This window comes from Mytilus edulis, chromosome 3, assembly GCF_963676685.1.
Source record: "Mytilus edulis chromosome 3, xbMytEdul2.2, whole genome shotgun sequence".
NCBI lineage: Eukaryota > Metazoa > Mollusca > Bivalvia > Mytilida > Mytilidae > Mytilus > Mytilus edulis.
In genome coordinates this window covers 81,935,178-81,959,923 of record NC_092346.1, presented here as the reverse complement: position 1 = coordinate 81,959,923, position 24,746 = coordinate 81,935,178, and the positions used below count along the sequence as shown (strand labels likewise).

At 30.8% G+C, this 24,746-nt stretch overlaps 1 protein-coding gene across 8 annotated transcripts in view; it reads left to right on the top strand.

The window, feature by feature from the left end:
• LOC139517603 (ATP-dependent RNA helicase DDX3X-like) overlaps nucleotides 1–24,323 on the top strand; it is a 43,038-nt gene extending 18,715 nt beyond the window's left edge. For all 8 annotated transcript variants that reach the window (XM_071308837.1, XM_071308832.1, XM_071308833.1 and 5 more), the window contains 9 exons: nucleotides 1,088–1,170; nucleotides 4,193–4,288; nucleotides 6,950–7,110; nucleotides 8,228–8,372; nucleotides 8,966–9,110; nucleotides 14,748–14,932; nucleotides 16,276–16,393; nucleotides 16,857–17,013; nucleotides 17,426–24,323. In XM_071308837.1, coding sequence (XP_071164938.1) covers nucleotides 1,088–1,170; nucleotides 4,193–4,288; nucleotides 6,950–7,110; nucleotides 8,228–8,372; nucleotides 8,966–9,110; nucleotides 14,748–14,932; nucleotides 16,276–16,393; nucleotides 16,857–17,013; nucleotides 17,426–17,615 — 1,280 coding nt within the window. In that variant the 3' untranslated portion in view covers nucleotides 17,616–24,323. The remainder of the gene's footprint in view (nucleotides 1–1,087; nucleotides 1,171–4,192; nucleotides 4,289–6,949; nucleotides 7,111–8,227; nucleotides 8,373–8,965; nucleotides 9,111–14,747; nucleotides 14,933–16,275; nucleotides 16,394–16,856; nucleotides 17,014–17,425) is intronic.
• Nucleotides 24,324–24,746: the final 423 nt, after the last annotated feature.

Here is a 24,746-nt window from a genome sequence, read left to right as displayed (position 1 = left end):
AATAAAGAACTACATGTCAAAGAAAGACAATAGCATTACTAAAAGGGTCAATAAAGAACTACATGACAAAGAAAGACCATAGCATTACTAAAAGGGTCAATAAAGAACTACATGTCAAAGAAAGACAATAGCATTACTATAAGAATCAATAAAGAACCACATGTCAAAGAAAGACCATAGCATTACTAAAAGGGTCAATAAAGAACTACATGTCAAAGAAAGACAATAGCATTACTAAAAGGGTCAATAAAGAACTACATGTCAAAGAAAGACAATATCATTAGTATAAGAATCAATAAAGAACTACATGTTAAAGAAAGACCATAGCATTACTAATTAGGGGCAATAAAGAACTAGAAGTAAAAGAAAGACAATAGCATTACTATAAGAGTCAAAAAAGAACTAAGTCAAAGAAAGACCATAGCATTACTAAAAGGGTCAATACATAACTATTAGTCAAAGATAAACAATAGCATTACTATAAGAAGCAATAAAGAACTACATGTCAAAGAAAGACCATAGCATTACTAATTAGGGGCAATAAAGAACTATAAGTCAAAGCAAGACAATAGCATTACTAAAAGGGGCAATAAAGAACTATTAGTCAAAGAAAGACAATAGCATTACTAAAAGGGTCAATAAAGAACTACATGTCAAAGAAAGACAATAGCATTACTATAAGAATCAATAAAGAACCACATGTCAAAGAAAGACCATAGCATTACTAATTAGGGGCAATAAAGAACTACATGTCAAAGAAAGACCATAGCATTACTAATTAGGGGCAATAAAGAACTATAAGTCAAAGCAAGACAATAGCATTACTAAAAGGGGCAATAAAGAACTATTAGTCAAAGAAAGACAATAGCATTACTATAAGGGTCAATAAAGAACTATTAGTCAAAGAAAGACAATAGCATAACTAAAACATGAAAAGACAACAACACACCCAATAAGGCCAGTGAAATTGTAGTTTTCAAAACTTTGTGTTTCACTTAATACAGTAACTATGTAAATGAATTTGCAATGCATAACTGTTTAACCCTTGAGTAATTATATTGTACATCATCTAATTTGTGTGCTTTAGGCTCTGGAAAGACTGCTGCATTTTTAGTGCCAATTTTGAATCGTGTGTATGAGAATGGACCTGCTGAACAAACTGCACAAGAGGTAAATCTTTATCTATATGAAAGAAGCATGAAAGATCCATAGTTGATGACTTAAAGTTCCTTCCATCAAAGGGACACAGTGGTTTTTTTTTCACAAACATTCGAATTACAGACCAATCCTTTTGAAATTTTCAGACAATATTTCTTGGTACAAAATTAAGGCTGACTTGCATGGTTCTTTGAACTTCTCTCCCAGTTTGAATAAGAAAAATTCATAAACCTTCTTGGTAACCGCTTTGTGTATTGTGTCAATGGATATGCATAGCTAAAAAATATGTCCTATAGGAGGCCTAAATCAGGTTTTCCCCCAAAAATAAATGTTTTATTTGTGGTCTTAATTTTGATTCAATTTTATTTGAACTTTCTGGAATTGGTCAGTAGGATTTATTGTAGCTTTTACACTTTTTATGCATCCGTTTGTTCGTCTGTCCGTTCGTCCTGCTTCAGGTTAAGGTTGAGGTCAAGGTAGTTTTAGATGAAATTGAAGTCCAATCAACTTCAAACTTAGTACAGATGTTCCCTATAATATGATCTTTCTTATTTAAATGCCAAATTAGATTTTTGACCCCAATTGCACAGTCTACTGAACAAAGAAAATGATAATGAAGTTTCAGGTTAAAGTTTTTGGTCAAGGTTATGCCCCACCTATGATAGTAGAGGGGCATTATGTTATCTGGTCTGTTTGTCCTTTCGTCCGCTCGTCTGTTCGTCCCGCTTCAGGTTAAAGTTTTTGGTCAAGGTAGTTTTAGATGAAATTGAAGTCCAATCAACTTTAAACTTAGTACACATGTTCCCTATGATATGATCTTTCTAATTTAAATACCAAATTAGATTTTTTGGCCCCATTATCAAATTTGTCCACATTGAGGTCAAAAGGGTCCAAAATTAAAATTTGTTTGATTTCATCAAAAATTGAATTCTTGGGATTCTTTAATATGCTGAATCTAGCCGTTTATTAAGTTTTTGGATTTTGGGCCCCGTTTTTAAATTGTTCACATTGAGGTCCAAAGGGTCCAAAATTAAACTTTTTTTTTTGTTTGATTTCATTAAAAAATGAATTATTGAGGTTCTTTGATATGCCGAATCTAACCATGTATTTAGATTTTGGATATTGGACCATAAAAGGTTAATGTCCAATTTAAAATTTTAAGTTCTTAGACCCCATTCATTCTGTGTCAGAAACCTATGCTGTGTCAAATATTTAATCACAAAATTCTGTACCAAGCTTGAATGTTGTGTCCATACTTGCCCCAACTGTTCAGGGTTCAACCTCTGCAGTCTTATCAAGCTGCACCCAGCGGAGCATTTTATTTAATTTTTCTAGTTTCCAGACAATAACTTGTGTGTAAGTGTATGGATCTCTCTGACATTGTACCACAAGGTTCCATATCACAAAGGCAAGGCTGGGATTGAGTTTGGGGTTAATTGCCCAAAACATGTAGGAATTAGGGACCAAAAAGGGCCAAAAACAAGCATTTTTCTAGTTTCCAGACAATAACTTGTGTTTAAGTGTATGGATCTCTCTGAAATTGTACTACAAGGTTCCATACTACAAAGGAAAGGCTGGGATTGAGTTATGGGGTTATTGCTTGAAAGAGGGGTTTCAAATAGTTTGGAAAGGGGGGGGGGGGGATTTTTTCCATTTTTTTTTAGAGGAGATTCACATTTTTGAAGAAGAAAAAAATTAAAATTTCGAATTTTTGAAAAGTTTCAAGAAGAAATCTTTACTTGCACAGTATTGCACAATAAATTTGTAAGATCTTTGACCACATTTATTTTGTGTCAGTAACAAGGGTCCGGAAACGGTCATATATGCCAGACATGACCGATTTGGAAACTCAAAAGTCCTAAATCATTTATTGGGATTTAGGTCAATTTTATTTTTCAAAAGAAATAATTTCGGTCATTTCGTTTAATTTGAGTTTCAAATCGCCATTTTAAACATATTTTTATTTTGTTATCGATTTTATGTAATTAAACTGCCACTCCAGTAAAGTGTTATAATCCTGAGGGCCCTCCTAATAGCTATAATAGTGCCTCGGGGAGCTATTGGCTAATGATCGCTAATCTCTTTACCTGTGTTTTTAATTCACACCTGGCTATTAATCACAAGCTCCGAACTAATATTATAAAGAAATTAAAATTCAATACCAACTGTCTTCATTATTCAATTACTTTTCAGCTAAGACAATTGTCAATTATGATTTAAAATTAAATTAAAACTTGATTTAATTTACGTAGAAAAAAGATTTTTTTCACTACTAACACACGTGTTTTGTTTACTATGATACGCATGCCTAAAATTCTCTTCCGCAGATTTGACACTAAATCGTAAATTTAAAATGATTTCTTGCTAAATAAAGCAAGTGCAACTATTTTCATTAATATTCTTACACTATTAAAGGTAAAATATTAAAAAAACGATGTTTCCTGTGATAATTTGATAAACAAAACTAATCCCGGGAATAAGTCCGGAATTGTTCGTTTTAGTATTGTCGCATTACATCCGGTTTGAATTTCGACTTCAGAATCGAAAGAAACGTAAACGATGACTGAGAAAATTACGATTTTGAGTCATTAAAATCATTTTATTCTTAAACTGTTGCCTTCCCTTAATTGCTCTTGATTTTAGGAAAATGGTAGGATAATTCATGAAGTAAACGCGATGCAACAGTTAAACAAGTTCGTTGATGCTACGAGTAGGAGCATACTTATGCAGTAATGAGATTTTGACAATCTGTTTTTGAAAAGGGGCACCAACTTTTAAGTTATATGAAAATGACCGAAATTAGGTGAAAAAATTTCCGGATCCTTGGTCAGTAACCTATATTATGTCAAAAATTTGATCACAATCCAAATTTAGACATTATCAAGCTTGAATATTGTGTCCAAATTTGCCCCAACTGTTCAGGGTTTGACCTCGGCAGTTGTATCAGGCTGCGCTCAGCAAAGCATTTTATTGAGTTATAAACTAAATATAGTATTGCTAAAATCACAACTAAGATCCATACTTATTATTACAGGGAAGACAGTATGGAAGAAGGAAACAATTTCCATTAGCTTTGGTTTTGGCTCCAACCAGAGAGTTGGCCTCACAGATCTATGATGAAGCTAGAAAGGTAAACCAATTCAAAAACGTAATTTTTTTTAATGAAAATGTTGAAAATTTGTAGATGTAATCACAAACAAAATATTTAATTTTTTGAGGTCTCTTTCAAATTTTTTTTTACTGTTGCCCCCAATTTTAAAAGGCAGGCCTTTATTGTCATCTCATGATGATAATATGAGCCCATTGATATATTCTTGGAATAGCCAGAGAAAAATTCAAAGTATGATATTAAACTTCCACTTATAAAGTGGGGCTCAGTTGCCCTGACCTTTCTGTTTGTTCAACAAATATTTTCTCAGGAATCACTGAACAGGACAACTTCATATTTTGTCTTCAACTTGACAGTGATGAGTTATAACGTATGAGCACTTTTCAGATTTTTAATTATTTCAATATGTTGTATGAACTTTACACACATTTCTCATGTACTACAGAACAGAATGACTTTATACTTGGTCAGTAGGTACTTTTTAAATGTCAGATAACTACATCCTGTTTGCTGATTCTTTGAATTTTTATACGACCGCAAAATTTGAAAATTTTTTCGTCGTATATTGCTATCACGTTGGCGTCGTCGTCGGCGATGCCGTCGTCGCCGTCGTCGTCGTCCGAATACTTTTAGTTTTCGCACTCTAACTTTAGTAAAAGTGAATGGAAATCTATGAAATTTTAACACAAGGTTTATGACCACAAAAGGAAGGTTGGTATTGATTTTGGGAGTTTTGGTCCCAACATTTTAGGAATTAGGGGCCATAAAAGGGCCCAAATAAGCATTATTCTTGGTTTTCGCACAATAACTTTAGTTTAAGTAAATAGAAATCAATGAAATTTAAACACAATGTTAATGACTACAAAAGGAAGGTTGGTATTGATTTTGGGAGTTTAGGTCCCAACAGTTTAGGAATTAGGGGCCAAAAAGGGACCCAAATAAGCATTTTTCTTGGTTTTCGCACCATAACGTTAGTATAAGTAAATAGAAATCTATGAAATTTAAACACAAGGTTTATGACCATAAAAGGAAGGTTGGTATTGATTTTGGGAGTTTTGGTCCCAACAGAATAAGGGCCCAAAGGGTCCAAAATTAAACTTTGTTTGATTTCATCAAAATTGAATAATTGGGGTTCTTTGATATGCCGAATCTAACTGTCATGACTGTGTATGTAGATTCTTAACTTTTGGTCCCGTTTTCAAATTGGTCTACATTAAGGTCCAAAGGGTCCAAAATTAAACTTAGTTTGATTTTGACAAAAAATGAATCAGTTAGGTTCTTTGATATGCTGAATCTAAAAATGTACTTAGATTCTTGATTATTGGCCCAGTTTTCAAGTTGGTCCAAATCGGGGTCCAAAATTAAACTTTGTTTGATTTCAACAAAAATTGAATAAATGGGGTTCTTTGATATACCAAATCTAACTGTGTATGTAGATTCTTCATTTTTTGTCCTGTTTTCAAATTGGTCTACACTAAAGGTCAAAGGGTCCAAAATTAAACTTAGTCTGATTTTAACAAAAATTGAAATCTTGGGGTTCTTTGATATGCTGAATCCAAAAATGTACTTAGATTTTTTTATTATGGGCCCAGTTTTCAAGTTGGTCCAAATCAGGATCTAAAATTATTATATTAAGTATTGTGCAATAGCAAGTCTTTTCAATTGCACAGTATTGCGCAATGGCAAGAAATATCTAATTGCACAATATTGTGAAATAGCAAATTTTTTTTTAATTAGAGTTATCTTTCTTTGTCCGGAATAGTAAGCAAGAAATATCTAATTGCAAAATATTGTGCTAGAGCAAGATTTTTTTTTAATTGGAGTTATCTTTCTTTGTCCAGAATCAACTTAAATCTTTGTTATATACAATATACAATGTATATTCACTTTATACTACCAACTGATAAATTAAAATAATCTTTACCATTCAGTGATAACAAGCAGTTTTTTTGTCATCTTAATATTTTATGATGTATTTAAATGAGTAGTTATTGTTGCAAACTCCATTAGAAATTTTAATTGAGATCAGTTTTGGAATAAGGGAAAGGGGGATGTGATTAAAAAAATTGGGTTCAATTTTTCTCATTTGAAATTTCATAAATAAAAAAGAAAATTTCTTCAAACATTTTTTTGAGAGGATTAATATTCAACAGCATAGTGAATTGCTCTAAGAGAAAACAAAAAATTTTAAGTTCATTAGAACACATTCATTCTGTGTCAGAAACCTATGCTGTGTCAACTATTTAATCACAATCCAAATTTAGAGCTGAATCCAGCTTGAATGTTGTGTCCATACTTGCCCCAACCGTTCAGGGTTCAACCTCTGCGGTCGTATAAAGCTACGCCCTGCGGAGCATCTGGTTAATATTGTGAATGAGCTTAAAATTTTTACACTTTTTAGGTGACAGAACCCTTAACAAATTTTTGCCTAATCAATGTATAAGCTTGACTAAGTACATGAATGAATGGGATATATACATTTGTAATACATTTTAAATCTTTAGGCTTAATTGCCATACAGAATGGCAACAACTAAGAATTGTTATTTGAGTAGTGTAATGATTTTTTTAAGTTTCCATAAGTGGACATTGCAGAGATCTTGGAAACCTCTGATTCCTATAAAACTTGTTTATTACCACGATTTTTCATTCTAACATTTGAATTGTTGTTCTATACTTGTAGTTTGCTTATCGTGCCCGAGTACGTCCCTGTGTAGTCTATGGAGGTGCAGATATAGGATCACAGATGAGAGATCTTGATAAAGGATGCCATCTCCTTGTGGCCACACCTGGTCGTCTTGTTGACATGATTGAAAGAGGGAAAATTGGTCTTGATCATTGCAAGTAAGTTTTCAGAAATTGTTGATAGTGAAAACAGAAATGCTTTGATAAATTATTTTTGTTTGGTGAAAAGTTAAAAAAAGACCCAAAAACAGTGTTTGAGACAAAAGTTTGAAAAGAGTTTCTGGTTCTCCAAAATTTTAATTTTACAAGGATGCTATAAATTACAAGCTGGCAGCTTTTATAACTATTTGTTCGAAGCTATATATTTCAGAAGGTAGTTATGGACATTTCATATCTATATATAGTTTACTATAAGCAATCAGTCAATTATATTTAAGTGTTTAGAATGACTGTAAGGTGTACATGTCCATCTGGCAGGGTTCATCTTAACTTGCCCTCATTTTCATGACTCATTGTTCATTGGTCAGTGTAAAATTTCTGTGATTTTGGTAATTCTCAAATACTATAAGCAATCAGTCAATTATCTTTTAGTGTATGGAATGGTTGTAAGGTGTACATGTTTGTCACTTTGTCAAGCAGGGTTTATCTGACCATGACTTCATTTTCAAAGTAATTGATAATGTTAAGCATATAATTGCATGTATGTTTCATTATGATACATTATTTTGATTGGCTAACAGCAATCTCGCGTCCTGAAATTGACATTCATTACACAATGAAATGTAACATTCATGTTGACATGAGGTCCCACAATAAAGTGAACAGGTAATTTAAAGAAAAACTTTATAGAAATCGTGTTTGCATGATATGAGCTAAATAATGTAATTATAAGTATTGAATGCTTCTTTTTGTAATTTCCTAGGGTTGTAAAAGCGTTGACCATGCACACATTTTTAGAATGAAGTGCTTCTGCGCTTCATACAAAATGTACTTCGGTCAACACTTTTACACCCCAATGAATTTACAAAAAGAAGCATTCAATTCTTAAATGAGTTACCAGTAGTAAAACCTTTCTTATTCTTTCAACTTAGAATTCAGACATGATCAGTTATACAAGCAAGACATTTCAGGGAGTGCTCTCTTTTTAAGGAACAAGAAGGATAAGGAAACCTAAATAACCAGCATCATGAAGAGTAACCCTATCTTTGCTATTTTAAACTGTAAAGTACATCATATGATATTTTGTTTAGTTTGCAATGCATTTATTCCATTGCAGATTTTTAGTTCTTGATGAGGCTGATAGGATGTTAGACATGGGATTTGAACCACAGATTAGAAGAATTGTTGAGAAAGATACTATGCCAGCTTGTGGTACAAGACAAACACTTATGTTCAGTGCCACATTCCCCAAGGAAATTCAGGTAAATATCAATGTACAAATCAAAATTGTGCAGATTAAAGAAAAATCTTAACCTATAAAGACTTGATATACAGACTTGTCAGATAGATAGAGTCATAATGTTGGATAATATTTTACAGATTTTAGCGAGAGGTAAAATTTAAATCAAGTGCCAAAGCTATAAAAACAGGTAATAAAGAAAGTAACCCATGAAACCAGCCATGCCCCCACTCTTAAGCTTTATTGCAGACTTCTTGTCTGTTCATCCAACAAATTTTATGTCCTACTTTCTCAGGAATCACTGAACAGAATGACTTCAGCAGATTGACATTGACGAGTTGTTACGTGTAAGCATGTTTTCTGTTTGCTGATACTTTAAATATTTCAATATGTTGAATGAACTTTAAAAAAAATCATCACATATTTCGCCAGTAATATTGAACACAATGACTTAATTTTTCAGCACTTTTGATAAGTTGGACATTTGCTCCTGTCTTTTGATACTTTGAATTACAATGGCAGAATGCTTAGCACAATGTGTGCAATCTTGTCTTTTAAATAAACTTTGATCACTGTATCTGTTAAAATATATATGGTCATGTTATTGAATTTTAGATTCTGGCACGTGATTTCTTGGAAAACTACATTTTCTTGGCTGTTGGCAGAGTTGGAAGTACTAGTGAGAATATTACGCAAAAAGTTGTGTGGGTAGAAGAAGGGGAAAAGCGATCTTTCTTGTTGGACTTGTTGAATGCTGCAGGTTTGTTTTATATGTAGCTAATTGTGTCTTATTACTGTATCAGGAAGTTATGATTTTTTATATGACTCATAGGCTGCATTGTTTATCTCTTGTTTAAATTTGATACTGCACAGAGATGCAAACAGTTTTTTTTTCCTGTCAGACATTGGGGCCTACAGGGTACGAAGTTTTGCCAGACCCATCACATTTCTGCCAGACCTATATTTTTACTCAAAATAATCTATGTAAAAACTTTGTAATATGTCTATAAATAACAATGAAATGTAACTGTTTCCTGTGAAGGGGTTTCCCGAATTTTCCCGCTAAAAAGCACATGGCTTTCAACAATTGTAAACAAAGCATTCAATTTGTGATCATGGATTACAGCTTTAATTAATTGAATTTGGATATAGATATTCAACTTAAGGTACAGTCAGGCAATGTTTTTACTTTTTATACGACCGCAAATTTTGAAAAAATTTTCGTCGTATATTGCTATCACGTTGGCGTCGGCGTCGTCGTCGTCGTCGTCGTCGTCGTCGTCGTCCGGCGTCCGAATACTTTTAGTTTTCGCACTCTAACTTTAGTAAAAGTGAATAGAAATCTATGAAATTTTAACACAAGGTTTATGACCATAAAAGGAAGGTTGGTATTGATTTTGGGAGTTTTGGTCCCAACATTTTAGGAATAAGGGGCCAAAAAGGGCCCAAATAAGCATTTTCTTGGTTTTCGCACCATAACTTTAGTTTAAGTTAATAGAAATCTATGAAATTTTGACACAAGGTTTATGACCACAAAAGAAAGATTGGGATTGATTTTGGGAGTTTTGGTTTCAATAGTTTAGGAATAAGGGGCCAATAAAGGGCCCAAATAAGCATTTTTCTTGGTTTTTGCACAATAACCTTAGGTTAAGTAAATGGAAATCTATGAAATTTAAACACAATGTTTATGACCACAAAAGGAAGGTTGGTATTGATTTTGGGAGTTTAGGACCCAACAGATTAGGAATTAGGGGCCAAAAAGGGACCCAAATAAGCATTTTTCTTGGTTTTCGCACTATAATGTTAGTATAAGTAAATACAAATCTATGAAATTTAAACACAAGGCTTATGACCATAAAAGGAAGGTTGGTATTGATTTTGGGAGTTTTGGTCCCAACAGTTTAGGAAAAAGGGGCCCAAAGGGTCCAAAATTAAACTTTGTTTGATTTCATCAAAATTGAATAATTGGGGTTCTTTGATATGCCGAATCTAACTGTATATGTAGATTCTCAACTTTTGGTCCCGTTTTCAAATTGGTCTACATTAAGTTCCAAAGGGTCCAAAATTAAACTTAGTTTGATTTTGACAAAAAATGAATCGGTTGGGTTCTTTGATATGTTGAATCTAAAAATGTACTTAGATTCTTGATTATTGAAGTTTTTTTGGTCCAGTTTTCAAATTGGTCTACATTAAGGTCCAAAGGGTCCAAAATTAAACTTTGTTTGATTTCATCAAAAATTGAATCCTTGGGGTTCTTTGATATGCCAAATCTAACTGTGTATGTAGATTCTTCATTTTTGGTCCTGTTTTCAAATTTCAAATTCTACATTAAAGTCCAAAGGGTCCAAAATTAAACTAAGTTTGATTTTAACAAAAATTGAATTCTTGGGCCTCTTTGATATGCTGAATCTAAACATGTACTTAGATTTTTGATTATGGGCCCAGTTTTCAAGTTGGTCCAAATCAGGATCTAAAATTATTATATTAAGTATTGTGCAATAGCAAGTCTTTTCAATTGCACAGTATTGTGCAATGGCAAGAAATATCTAATTGCACAATATTGTGAAATAGCAATTTTTTTTTTAATTAGAGTTATCTTTCTTTGTCCAGAATAGTAAGCAAGAAATATCCTATTTGTGCAATAGCAAGAATTTTTTTTAATTGGAGTTATCTTTCTTTGTCCAGAATCAACTTAAATCTTTGTTATATACAATATACAATGTATATACACTTTTTACTACCAACTGATAAATTTAAATAATCTTTACCATTCAGTGATAACAAGCAGTTTTTTTACATCTTAATATTTTATGATGTATTTAAATGAGTAGTTATTGTTGCAAACTCCATTAGAAATTTGAATTGATATCAGTTTTGAAAAAGGGAAACGGGGATGTGAAAAAAAAAGGGGGGGGGGGGGTTAAATTTTTCTCATTTCAGATTTCATAAATAAAAAGAAAATTTCTTCAAACATTTTTTTGAGAGGATTAATATTCAACAGCATAGTGATTTGCTCAAAGGCAAAAAAAAACTTAAGTTCATTAGACCACATTCATTCTGTGTCAGAAACCTATGCTGTGTCAACTATTTAATTTTAGATTTAAAAAGTTTGAAGAAGAAATCTTTAATTGATTTGTAAAATCTTGGCATTTGTTTTGTGTAAAAAAAAAACATGTAATGTCAAAAATTTGATCACAATCCAAATTCAGAGCTGTATCATGCTTGAATGTTTTGTCCATACTTGCCCCAACTGTTCAGGGTTCGACCTCTGCGGTCGTATAAAGCTGCGCCCTGCGGAGCACCTGGTTTCTGGATTAAAACTAATTTGAAAGAAAAGTTTAAAAAATAAAATATATTGTGAATATTCAGTGACCCATAGATTTTTTGAACTCTGCTACGGAGGTTAAAGTTACGTCATTTTTCAAACCAATGGTGTGTATTCTCTGTTAAATAACTGCGTTTGATATAAATATTTCAATAAATTAACGATGTCAAACATACGATTTCAAAACTGAAATTTATACTGCAAAAGGTTTTATTTTTATTTTTTAAGGAAGGATATTTGGAAGGTGTCAGGCTATAATAGTTATCATTAAAACAGTTTGAACTCCCGATTTCTATTATTTAATCGAAGCCTTAAATGTTGTTCTATCTAATCATGCAACGTGGTTGTAAATTCACAATTTTATAAACAAAATACTCTGCCAGGACCGACGGGGAATTAAGTTTTGGCTGACCCAAGCAGACTAAAATATTGACGTCCATCAGGTCCTGCACAGCAACGAGTTTTGCCGGACCTGCATAAATTCTGCCCCTTAGGTCTGACAGGTCCAACGATTAGTTGCATCTCTGACTGCATAGTTTAAAGCTTTTCAACTTCTTTTATTACAAGTCATTGTAATCAGGAAATGTCTTGAGGTCTCTCGGTGTCAGATCAAAATAGGGTAAGAATATACAACATCCTTAGTATTTTAATTTCATTTAAAGTAGAGGATAAAATTGAGAATGGAAATTTGACATATATACTGCGGTCACTCGGGAAAACCAAGAGATTGGTCGGTTAATCTATATTGAGTATGCGGCTATATGGGTGGTTGGTCTGTTAATCGGGTTGGCTAAAGTCTGTTAATCATGTGTTATCGAGAAAATCATTGCAAGGTCAGTATGTTTCATTGTATAACTTTTAAAATATATTTTTATCATAAAAACTATTCATGTCTGGCAAAACAATTCAGCGTACTGAATCCAAAGTGTAATTAATTTTTTTCTAGCTTCGATAAACGATCTATAAAATAAAAAGGCGGGTTACTCATCAATAAATTTATACACATTTTACACACACAAAATGTACACAAAATAACAAGTTGGTTGAATTAACTTGCATGCAATATTTTGAACATGGAGAAAAAAGACAGGCATGCTGTTTGTTAACCATATTAATATCATTATGTGAAAATTCTACTCAAATATCTCTATTTTGGTGACAAATCAATTTTTATTAAAATCCGGTCTGTTAATTGCTCTGTAAAGAGTTATGAATAGCAATATAGTATAATTTGATCGCTATATGGGATGTTATCGGATAAAATGGGTAGGCTCAAGACGAGTGGCTTAAGTATACAGAAACAACACATGAGCAATGAAACATAAATTAAGACAATGGAAATTGAAAATTGATAAAAATGGTTTCAAAAAGTGTAATATTAAAGTAATATGAATTTCATCGAAGAATGGTTGCATATATCATGTGGATTCTGTTTCATTGTTATGAATGACACCAATTTGTCATCTACATTGTTAACCAGTATATAAATCAGAGATAAACATTGTAATGTAACTAAACATCAGTAAGTAAAATATATTGGGATGCTAAAATATAAAGAAAAGAGAAAGAATAATGAGTAAAATAAATATAATGTAGAGAAAAGTGACAAAACTATTTAAAGAATACAGAAATAAACAACGACCCCAAATTAAACCCTCGTGGTATACATGAGATTGAGAATCTGGATGGAGACGCAGAATACAGAATAATAGATAGACAGTAGAAAGTGATACAATGCTAAAAAAGAGACAATAAATAAAAATTGTTTAAGAAAACAGACATGAAACACCCCTTTGCACTATTTAGATCCTCCGATAAACATTGGCAGCCTGTGAAGCGCTGAATCTAAATAGCTCAGTAAATATTGTAAAGTGCAAACAAATTTCGGGGTTGAGAGGTTGGGGGTTGAGGGTTGAAACAGTAACGGATTACGATGTACTCAACTTGGTGATAAATGCTAGAAGTTTACAAGCGCACATGTGCAACTGCAGTTCTCCTCTGCACTTATGAAGATATGAACTAACAGTATAAAATGAATTGAAACTCAAGATAACCATATATAGCTGTATTCGCTCCTTTCCATTTACTTCTTTAGAATGATTTGTAAACAACATATGATTATGTACTAGAACAAAAGATCTAACTGGATGATGCTGACGAATTTGGTTTTAATGTCCAGTGGCAAATATCATTTGCATATGAGGACGACAACACTTTATATGCACCCTGTATTAGACAGACACTTTCAGTCGGATTTTAGAACATGCTACTTTAAACAGAAACAATAAATAAGGCTGATTGAAAACGTTAATAATAAATTCATGCATATTCCAGCAGCCAATCCATATCACGCTACATTGAAGTGACATACCCTTCAATAAAATGCAAAAATTTAAAATAAAAATGCTCTTACTAGAAGTATACTGTTGCACAGTATTGGCATTTTTTTCTTCTCAAGTACATCTCATTCTTAAGTTTTTCAATGGGAAAATATAATGGTAGCAAAACTATTGTCGTGGCTAAATAACTCTTAACTGACACAATTGAAATTGTCCAACCCATTAACAGACTTAATCCCATAATAATCAGTATAATGTGGTATTAATCCTTTTATATTACAATAATGAAATATTTACTAATGTCAATTTAATTGTTATAACCAAAGTACTATTTTGTGTCCTTTAGATAATATCTAAAAAAAAAAATTCGCCTTTTATCCCAAAAATTGCAAAGCTTATAAGCATAAATACCACATACTTATATGACGCCTTTTAGTTTCACTGAAAACTGGGAAATGTTTTATGATAGATATCATTTTGCCAGACACGTTTCTTTTTTTTTTATTTGGTTCTTTTAATATGCCAAAAATCTGTATATTTAACATTAAATTGTGCGTTTTACTCTTAAGAGACATATAACCGACCCGATTAACAGACCAACCGCCCATATAGCCGCATACTCAATATAGATTTACAGACCAATCTCTTGGAGTGACGGGCGTGATATATTTAAAGGTGTAATATAATTGTTACTACACACTGACTATATCTTTGCACTGAATTATATTTTCAGCTGGTCCAGATTCATTGACATTAGTTTTTGTTGAAACCAAGAAGGGAGCTGATGCACTAGAAGATTTCTTAATTCGTGAAGGTTACCCAGCAACCAGTATTCATGGAGATAGATCACAAAAGGAACGTGAAGAAGCATTGGCTAGCTTCAGAAATGGTGACAGACCAATTATTGTAGCCACTGCTGTAAGTTAGATCTTTAGTTGTATCAAATTTCAATGTTCAGCAAAAAAAATTATTTGTTTATACTTTATATTGGACTGCATGTAAGTCATGTGATGTTAAAAAACTGATCATTAAAGATGTACACCTATGAGGAGCCAAACATATCTAGAAGTAAACTTATTAGGATTTATATGACTGAAAAAGTAATTGATGAAGAAAGAAGAAAAAATAATATGGTGGGGCACTTCTTTTTTTGCTACAACCATTTGAAAGTACTCAATTTAAATGATTTTTCACATTTTCCATAAATTTAACCCATTTTGGGGCTATCTTCATGTTAACAGTTTCACAATCAAACTTTTTTTAATACTTTCTCTGAAAATGAAGTGGACCAATCTGAATAAATCTGGCTTAAAAAAAAACTATAGGTTGGTGTTAATATTAGAAAGTTTTATAAAATTTTGTTGCTTTTTCGTGTTAAATTGACCATGCTGTCAATTTTGTAAATTTGGGATTTTCCCCATATATATTTTTTTCAGAACATAAAGCATATTATTCCAATTTCTATGTTATTAAATGATTGGAAAAAATACATATCTAAAAATTTTGAAAAGAAAAAAAATGATATGGGATGTACATTTTTTTGGTAAATCATTTCTTTGTACCCCTCACCAATTTATTTATTATAATAATACAATTTTTCACAGACTTTAGTTTGATTATAATATTTTTAAAATTCATTGATATTTTCCACTTGTATCACACGTTTTGGAAATAATTCCCAAATGAGATTTCAACGAGACTGAAACTTCAGATGAATACATCCTTAACTTGAATTCTGGTAAATTGTGTCTAAAATTAACGGGTCAAAGTTAAATGGTTGACAAAGATTTTAATTCAATGTTCTCCATGAGCCTTTCATTTGCAGATTATTTGTTCAGTTTATTTTACTAGCGGAATGTAGACAAAAAAAAATCAAAGAATGACACTAACATAATTGAAAATATAATGCAATCTTCCTTCATTTTGGCAAAGTATGAAAATTGCAATCTAAATTAATTTAGATCTCTGAACTACCTCAAGGTAACTTGGCAACCGAAAGTATTGTTTTCTGCTCTTTGGTCGGGTTGTTGTATCTTTGACATATTCACCATTTCCATTCTCTATTTTATTGGAAGATTAAACAGGAAATGTTAAGTGACCAACAAGTCATCATTTTATCAACCAACAAAACAAACAAAACTACACATTAGCGCTTTAGAGTCGATATATCCTGAATTTGATAAAATTTCAGTTATTCTAACAGATTATTTTTTGTAACATCTTTTAAGAAGTGATTGATCAATTTTTTTTATATTATAAAGGTGGCAGCAAGAGGATTGGATATCCCAAATGTAAAACATGTGGTGAACTTTGACCTTCCAAGTGATATTGAGGAATATGTTCACAGAATTGGTAGAACTGGCAGAGTAGGAAATCTCGGTATAAATAAGTGCAATTCTTGAACAATTTATTTTCAAAGAAAAAATCTTTTTTTGTCTGAAAGAAGGATATTAGATTTTCTATGTGTGTAAAAAAGAAGATTGCAGAAACTTCTGATAGCATATACAAGCATTGTATTCATTCACAAATTGTTAATTGTTGCTGTTTAATATCAGTTTTATTTGAAATGGACAGAATAACATATTGAAATCATATGACAACTATAATGAATAATCAGGTGTTCAGAAACATATTTATATTTTGTCACATATATTAGTTAGTTATTCTTTGATTTGTAAATCCTTTAAAAGGATAATTTCAAGTTATAAACTCACTATAAAACAAATATCAAAGGAGATGGTGTTGCTTCTTAAAACATACAATAAGATAATAGGTAATATAGTAATGGTGTAATTTTTATGCACACAAGAAGATAATGTTAACTTATGATTTAATTTTACAGGTTTGGCAACTTCTTTCTTCAATGAAAAGAATAAGAACATTATTCGTGATTTAATGGATCTATTAGTAGAATCTCATCAGGAAGTGCCATCCTGGTTAGAATCGATGGGATATGATGCTAGACCAAGTGGATCATCTAGACGAGGTGCATCTAAAAGGTAGATAACCGCTAAATGATGTATAACAAAAGGATTCATTAGAATGTTTTAAAATGAATGTGTTTATTGGTTGTTCTGTAAGTCAACACTCTGCACTGTTAGCCACTAGTCCAATGCCCCAGACTGGTAAAATATTATTAGGACTAGTAAGTTTATATGCAAAACTTGTTGTAGTTTGTCATTTTTATTTTTTACCTAATAATGTTGGTTTTTTTTGGAGGAACTTTGTTACATGTTTATTCACATTCAATTTAAAACACCAAAGACAAGTCTACCCCCCCACACAATTTTTTTTTAAATAAAATTAAATAAATAGGGGCTTCATTTTAAATTAATCTTACACTTAAAATTGATTGTGATTTTTACTGAATTGTTCATGACAGAGTATTTTTCATATAAAATTTCTTTTCAGATTTGGTGGAGCTGGCTTTGGGTCAAGAGATTACCGTCAACAGAGTAAACCAAAGCCTCAGCAGACCATGGGGGGATATGGCAATACTATGCCTGCTCCAGTTTACAATAATTATGGTGGTGGATCTTATGGCGGTTCATATGGTGGAAGCTACAGTAACAACTCTGGTCCAGACTGGTGGGGAAACTAAATAACAGACAATTTATACAACCACATTTGTTCTTGTGTAATTGTTTTTTTGATGGGTAACTAGTGAGGGAGAACCGGTGCTGTCAGTAAGATTTTCCAAATCTAAATTTGTTCCCATGTCCATGGTACTCAGCTATTGACACAATCTGGACTTGCCATTTTGTATTTGATAGGATAAAAATCAATGTATACTAGAATTTAATTTTTCTAAAAATTCGTTTACGGAGAATGTTAATTCCTGGTCATTATTGGGGTGACGAAGGTTTTTTGTTTAATTTGATAAACTACCCTAATTTTTATTTATGGATTGAAAACATTTACATTTTTCATTACCATTAAAAAGTTTCAAGCTGTCAATATTAAATGATTTAAAGTATTTATAATGACATCTTAATAAAATGAAGGTATAATTTGTGAGAAATGCTAATTTTTTAAATGATGAAAATTTTTGCATCCATACTTCAGGTACACTTAAGTTATGACTAACTTTTTTATTATTATTAAATATGTATTGCAAACTTTGATCAACATGATACGTTTGTTTACGAATCATATATTTAGATAAACTTCCTATTGGAAGAGATACATTAAGTATAAGCAAAGAAAAGTACTTACTTCATTTTTGATAGATTTTTTTTTTTTTTAAATGTTATTGGTTTAAATTGTTGCTCAAATGTAATTTGATTTTGTAATAGTCACTTCCAACTGAAGTAGGTCAGTGACTTGAATTTGTTGATAACAGTAATTACGTTTTTATGGTGCCAAGGATTTGCAATGATCAGGTGCATCTATAACTTGTTATTGTTTTGAGAGCAAACATAAAATCAGTGAAAGGTTTATTACATAGACATTCCAAAACTTGGCGAGCTGATATCAAATTAAGTTGTGCCTTTGCATGCTTGCATTACAAAAATCGTCATAATTTCATTTATTAAAGTACAAAGTAACGTATGTTTAAAGGTAAATTGACAGATTTTATGATTACTTCAAAGTTATCAGATGATAAACAAGAGCTGTCTTGCTATAAAATGATATACAAATTGCTATTGCTTTCTTAAGATATCATTAAAATTTTTGCCATAAGTTTTTTTTTTTTTATCATACATGTATATCCTAACTAATCCTGTTAAAAACTGATGGATCAATATTAAGGGCTAAAAGGGAACATGCAAACCCACACTTGCTATATGTTTTAATTTGTTGAGCAAAAGAATTAAAAAACTAATAAGAAAATAAATTAGAGATTGAACTTCTTCATTTTATACATTTTGTTGAATAATAATTTGATTAAAGTTGATTTAATTGATGCGTTTTGCATGTTAAAATAGATGAAACATTTGTACATTGACTAAAATATTAAGATAAACAAATATGATGTGCAATGATATAACATATACATGCGTTTTTTTCTCATGGCTCATTTGTGAAATCCAAGTATTTTGTATTTATTAGATTTTACTGTCTCAGTATTCTATTTGTGCAATCAATATTTATAAATGTAAATAAATATTTACCTTGCCCTTGAATATTGAACTAAAAGAAAATGAAAGTGATTATTTACAATTGATAATCAGTAGGTTGAATAAACTCATATTATTTCATTTGTATCTTAACCATTGTTATTAACATACATTGTCACATTTCTGGTAGAAGGGAAATCATTTTAAATTTAAACATTCATTTTGTTATTTCTTTTTTATTGTGACAATAAAAAGTAATTTATTGATTTAGATAACAACACCTATTTCTTTAGTTTTTATTGTCCATAAATGATTTGAAATATTTTGTTAAAAAGTTCCAAATGAAAATTTTCCTCTTGCAGTTGTAAAGTTACAAAGTTAAGATGGTAAATTTAAAATCATTTTAGTTTGATTTCATTACTTTGTTTTATAAATATTACAGTCTTGTGAAAGACCAAGATAATTTATTGAAGTATAAGATTTTTGACATAACATATTTAGTGTTAAGAACTTGTCCTGTCCAATGAAGAGATATCGTTGATTATTATGTCCATTCACCTGTAAGAGGGTTTCTGGTTGGATCAGAGCACTGGTACAGGTATATTTTTTATTCATTCCTGTTATGAGTGCCATACATTTTTGGGGATACCAATCTTACTGGTTCTGCCTCTGGTTACTCGGCCTGACATTTTATTGTGTAGTGTAGTCTATATATGCCGTCCTGTTAATGTACTATCAAATTTTTATGACAATTGTTGTGCCAATATCTATGGCACCACTTACGTAATCTCAGTTGATTGTGACGAGATTGTAGAAAAACAATGAAGATATCTGGTATCAAATTACATGTGTGATTTCTTACAATAACATTTCCAGTAACTATAATATACATGAATTGTAACATAAAATGTTAAAAACTGCACGCAATTTGAACAGCAGACTTTTGATACCAGTTATTTTCTAATCATGGAACAGTATTATGGCATGTAGTGTGAATCTTGACCAAAATATACTCAAAGTCTTTCAGATATTGAATTGTTTACTGTCATTGTTATACGTTTTATTGATGACATTGTTGATACTCACCAAGTTTTAACCAGCCTTGATGCAACAGATGTGTTATATTTGTTGCTCTATGCTTGTTAATTTTATATGAGCATCAACGAACAAGTTTTCCTTGCCCAAAACATGATTAAAATGGGGTAAATAAAAAGAACTTCATGTAATCTTTTTTTCTTGCTGACATTTATATATTTAAATGATGCATGGAAAGGAGATTGTTTTCAGTCAATGTAACAAGTTGTAAACTAACCTTCATTTAATATTTTGTTGCATTATTTCAAAGTTTTCTTTAAATTGTGGTTATATCACTTTGAAAAATAAAGAAGAAAACAACTACCATCTGATTAATTTTTAAAATGTGTTCATAATTTATTATACGTGCATTAAGATTGTAATATTAAATATAAAAACAATTCAAATTTGAAAGTATACGATAAACACTGCCCAATTGTCCTACTAACAGAAATTTTTGTGGATAAAATTCTCATTATAGACTTGCTACAAATTTTCTTCATTAGATTTTTTTGTGGTTAGGGCAACCGGTATACAAGTATTCAAGACTTTGATCTCAGGGTATGAAAAGAATTGTGATTTTTGAAGTGTGCCCCTTCAGTGATGGTGTCTAATGGCACAGTATTCTTATAGAATTAAGGATGCCATATTTTGCACATTACATGCCATTGTATGAAATATAATAAGCTCTCTTGTTAAGATTGTTATCATCTTGTCATAGTGTTGCTGGGTTGAAATACACATTTTATTGTTTATAAAACATATCCATTGTTGGTAAATTTTATTTTATAGATTATAGATAGAAATGCAAGTGTTCAGGAAAAAATAGAATTTACCTGCGATATTTTGTAAAGAAAAAGAATTTTGTCCTCATTCCAGTGTATTTTGTTTAATCTTTTTAATTGACTTTCAGTGTCTTTCCATGATATAAATATATAAAACTTGCCATGTCTTTAAATGTATTTTAAATTTCATAATTGAAGAATCATGTCTCAAACACACAAGATATTGATTTTTGTAAATATATACTTCCAAAATATTTACGTTTTGGTACAAGGCATTGTTGTGTTATTGTACCTGTCAGACATGGTAAATTCTGTGAATATTTACAAGTTTTTGAAAGTTCTGAAGATCAGACATTTTAAGAGTTTATGTGAATTAATATCTGTGTTTTTAAGATTAATGTTCTTCATTATTTGTGAGTGTTGAGTTATCTTTGTTGTACATTGTTCTAGTTTTGACTTTAATTGGATTTGTTTTTATGTGTATGAATAGATAATTTTCTCATTGGTATGCTTAATTGCTTTGAATCTCAGATTTTGTCGATATAGACATCTGGCCCACTTTAAAAATGTAATATTCTTTCAGCATAGATTGGTGCAATATAAATATATATGATATTTATTGCACATTTGTGACAACTGACTATTTTGACATCAAATATATTTTCAGTGGACAAAATGAATAGATGTAAGATTAAATCTCAATTCTTGTCAACAATTTAATATCATAATCTGTTTTACAAAATCTCAAAATTAGATATACTTATGTGAAGGTACAATTTGATAACTCAATAAAAGATGAGTGTGATTAAGGAATTTTCTGCCATACAGGTAATATCAGTGATTGCTGAAGATTTCCTGTTGGTATATTGATTGCTTGTGAAATAAATGTTCTGGTATACAAACTGACTCAAGTCAGTGATTATTTATGTCAAATTGTCATCCTCTGCTCATAATAGTTTCCTCATATTCATAATATTATGTGATATAAATAAAGATCTGATTTATATATAAGTCAAGACTTGGTGCTCAGTTATATACAATTAATTATTCTAAAATAGTGCTTCCAAAGAAAAAATCAAACATAGTGCAAGTGGTAATAACAGCCTGTTGGCTGAGTTTTTTCCTTTTGCATATTGTTATTTGATATTTGTTTAATATTGTTTAGAATCAAGTTATCTGTGATTTATTTTCTACAGCTAAGTGCAATCTTTACTGACAAGTAGAAGGAGCAAATGTTAAAATAATGTTTTTTAAAACATTTTTATTTATTTTTTTTATTAATTTTTCATTTAATTTTTTTTCTTTTTGCAAATGGCAATCTCTTTGATTTTTATCATTTTATCTTTTATAAAACTGAATGAGAGGGTCTTGATTTTTGTGTTGTGAGTGTGGGGAAGTGTACATGTTGCAGGGGATGATTTGGTTAAAGTTTAGTTTTGAAAAAGGTATATTTTTATGGTATAATTAAGTACCTATGAAAGATGTTAGTTTTCATTGTTAACATCTTCCTGACTTATTATTATAGGTTCACCAGTAATGTTTTAATTTGAAAAGAGATAAAAATAATTCAAGTTATTTAAAATATAGACTGAAATTATTATTTGAAACCGGTGTTCTCTCCATTGCCTTTTGGAATCATTTGAATGTGAAGGTCAAATAGAGATTGTTTTATGGATATACTATGATACATGGTGCTAAAAACAAATGGTATTTCAATATTCTCATTTAACCAAGATGTATAAAATTTGTGGAGAGAACACTGGAAACAGTTATACAATTTGCTGTGATATTGCTGAGGGCATTGTCATAAATCTGAAGAAATTAAATGATTTTCTTTTTTTGTAAAATGAAACGATTATCTCTTTGTAAAAAGAAACTCTAGACAATTTGTTTTCTACGTGAAAGTTATAATCCACCAAAATACTGTTAAATGAATAAATCAGTTTTATCAGGAGATTAGTGTAAGTGCCTTATTATATATAACTTGAGTTCAGTAGTCATCAATTGAAATTTTAAATGGCATTTTTTTCCTGTTTGGAATACAGAAACTCATAATGTTTAAATTCAGGGTAAGATGTTGATGCCTGTTGCTGTCAAATAAATTTGTATGAAGAGCACAGGATGATTACTTTTGGTGCGATCCATGTCAGCATTGTTGAAAGTAAAAATATATTGTTTTCTAAATCTAGTCAAGTACTGAAATGTAGTCAAATGATTTTTTTATTCCATTGACTTATTATGCCTTGATAACATAAAATGTTGTCTTATAATGTCCTATTGTTTTTCTTATGAATTTAAAATGTTAACATTGTAATTTGTTCGAAACTGTATACAGAGATTCTGTTTAACAACAAAAGGTATTTGTTGACACATTAATTTGTAAAAGATTTCTAATTTCTAAAAATAATTTACACCAACAGTTACGCACTGAACAGTCATAAACCTATGTGTCATAAGTATCAAGTAATATGGGAGTCATGAATATTACTTGGATCCATGTCAAATAATAGTAATAATTTATATTTTCATTTTCTAAAATTTGTTATCAATAACTTTCCTCCTGGTGGAAATAGTTGGAAAGATTTTGATTCTGACCATATAGTTTCGGAGTGACAATCAGTTTTAGTGAATGGTTTATATGATTAGAGATATACAGTCCACCTCTGAAGGGTTATTTAATTTAACAATTTGGAAAATTTTGGATGGGATTTGATAATTAATACCTGCCATTTCCAGACTTAACTTAGTTGTGAAACCATTTTTTTAGCAAGATTTGTGCCAAGTTATTCTTCAACAGTATATTTATTTTGTATTAGTTACACAGGCCTTGTCTTGCATGATAACCTGAATGCCAAAAAATTGTTCATTATGAATAATTAATTTAGAATTGGTAAAAATTAATTTATGCATTTGATCTATGAAGAGATTGATCAGTAATCTTAAATTTACCAAGACTTTAGAAAACAAGCGATAACACAATGAAGAGTGGAAGCAAGGCCTGGTAGCATAGTTCAAGACTTCTTACAAAGAAGATTTGTTTCTAGATTTTAGTGGATGAAAAATAATGACACCACTGTTATTATATTAAGAATCAATCATCAATATGACTTGATGAGAATTATTATGAACAAATCATTTTTGTAAGAGGTCCTATCAGTGGTAAAATTTGGGACCAGCCTGAATGTGTTTGACTTTTAACCCATTGATGTGTATGTGTATTGATAAAGCATGAAATGAGAGCAAAGAAAAATAGGGCGGCATTTACTTGTAACTTTTTTTTATATGTCAGGCCAAGAGATGTTCGTTTTTATACTGAGAACAAACATCTATTTAACTTGTATTTTTTTACTTATTGAATGTGGTTGTTCAATAAAAAAATCATTTCTGTAATGACTTGTTTACTTGAAAAAGATCATGACTTATTCAGATGATCCATATGTCTAATCATTCTTAGGCATTCAGTGAATTTGACTCGTTAAGTAGCTGAAGTTTCAGTCTCATAGTGGATAAAAAAAATAAAGAAACATGGTATGATTTCAATGAGACGACTCCCCACCAGAGACCAAATGACATAAAACTAAATGATCACTGTACAACTTTCTACAACAAGCAAAACAAACACTTGTATAGTCTGCATTAAAAGGCCCCAAAATGACATGTGCAAAACAATTCAAAAAAGAAAACTAATGATTGTTTATGTTCTCTTTGAACATTTCTTGTACGTTAGAAATAATGTTAAGAATTTATTTAACCCAGAATATGGAAATGATTACCTCTGCAAGTTCAATAAGATAATGAACCAAAATACTGGTA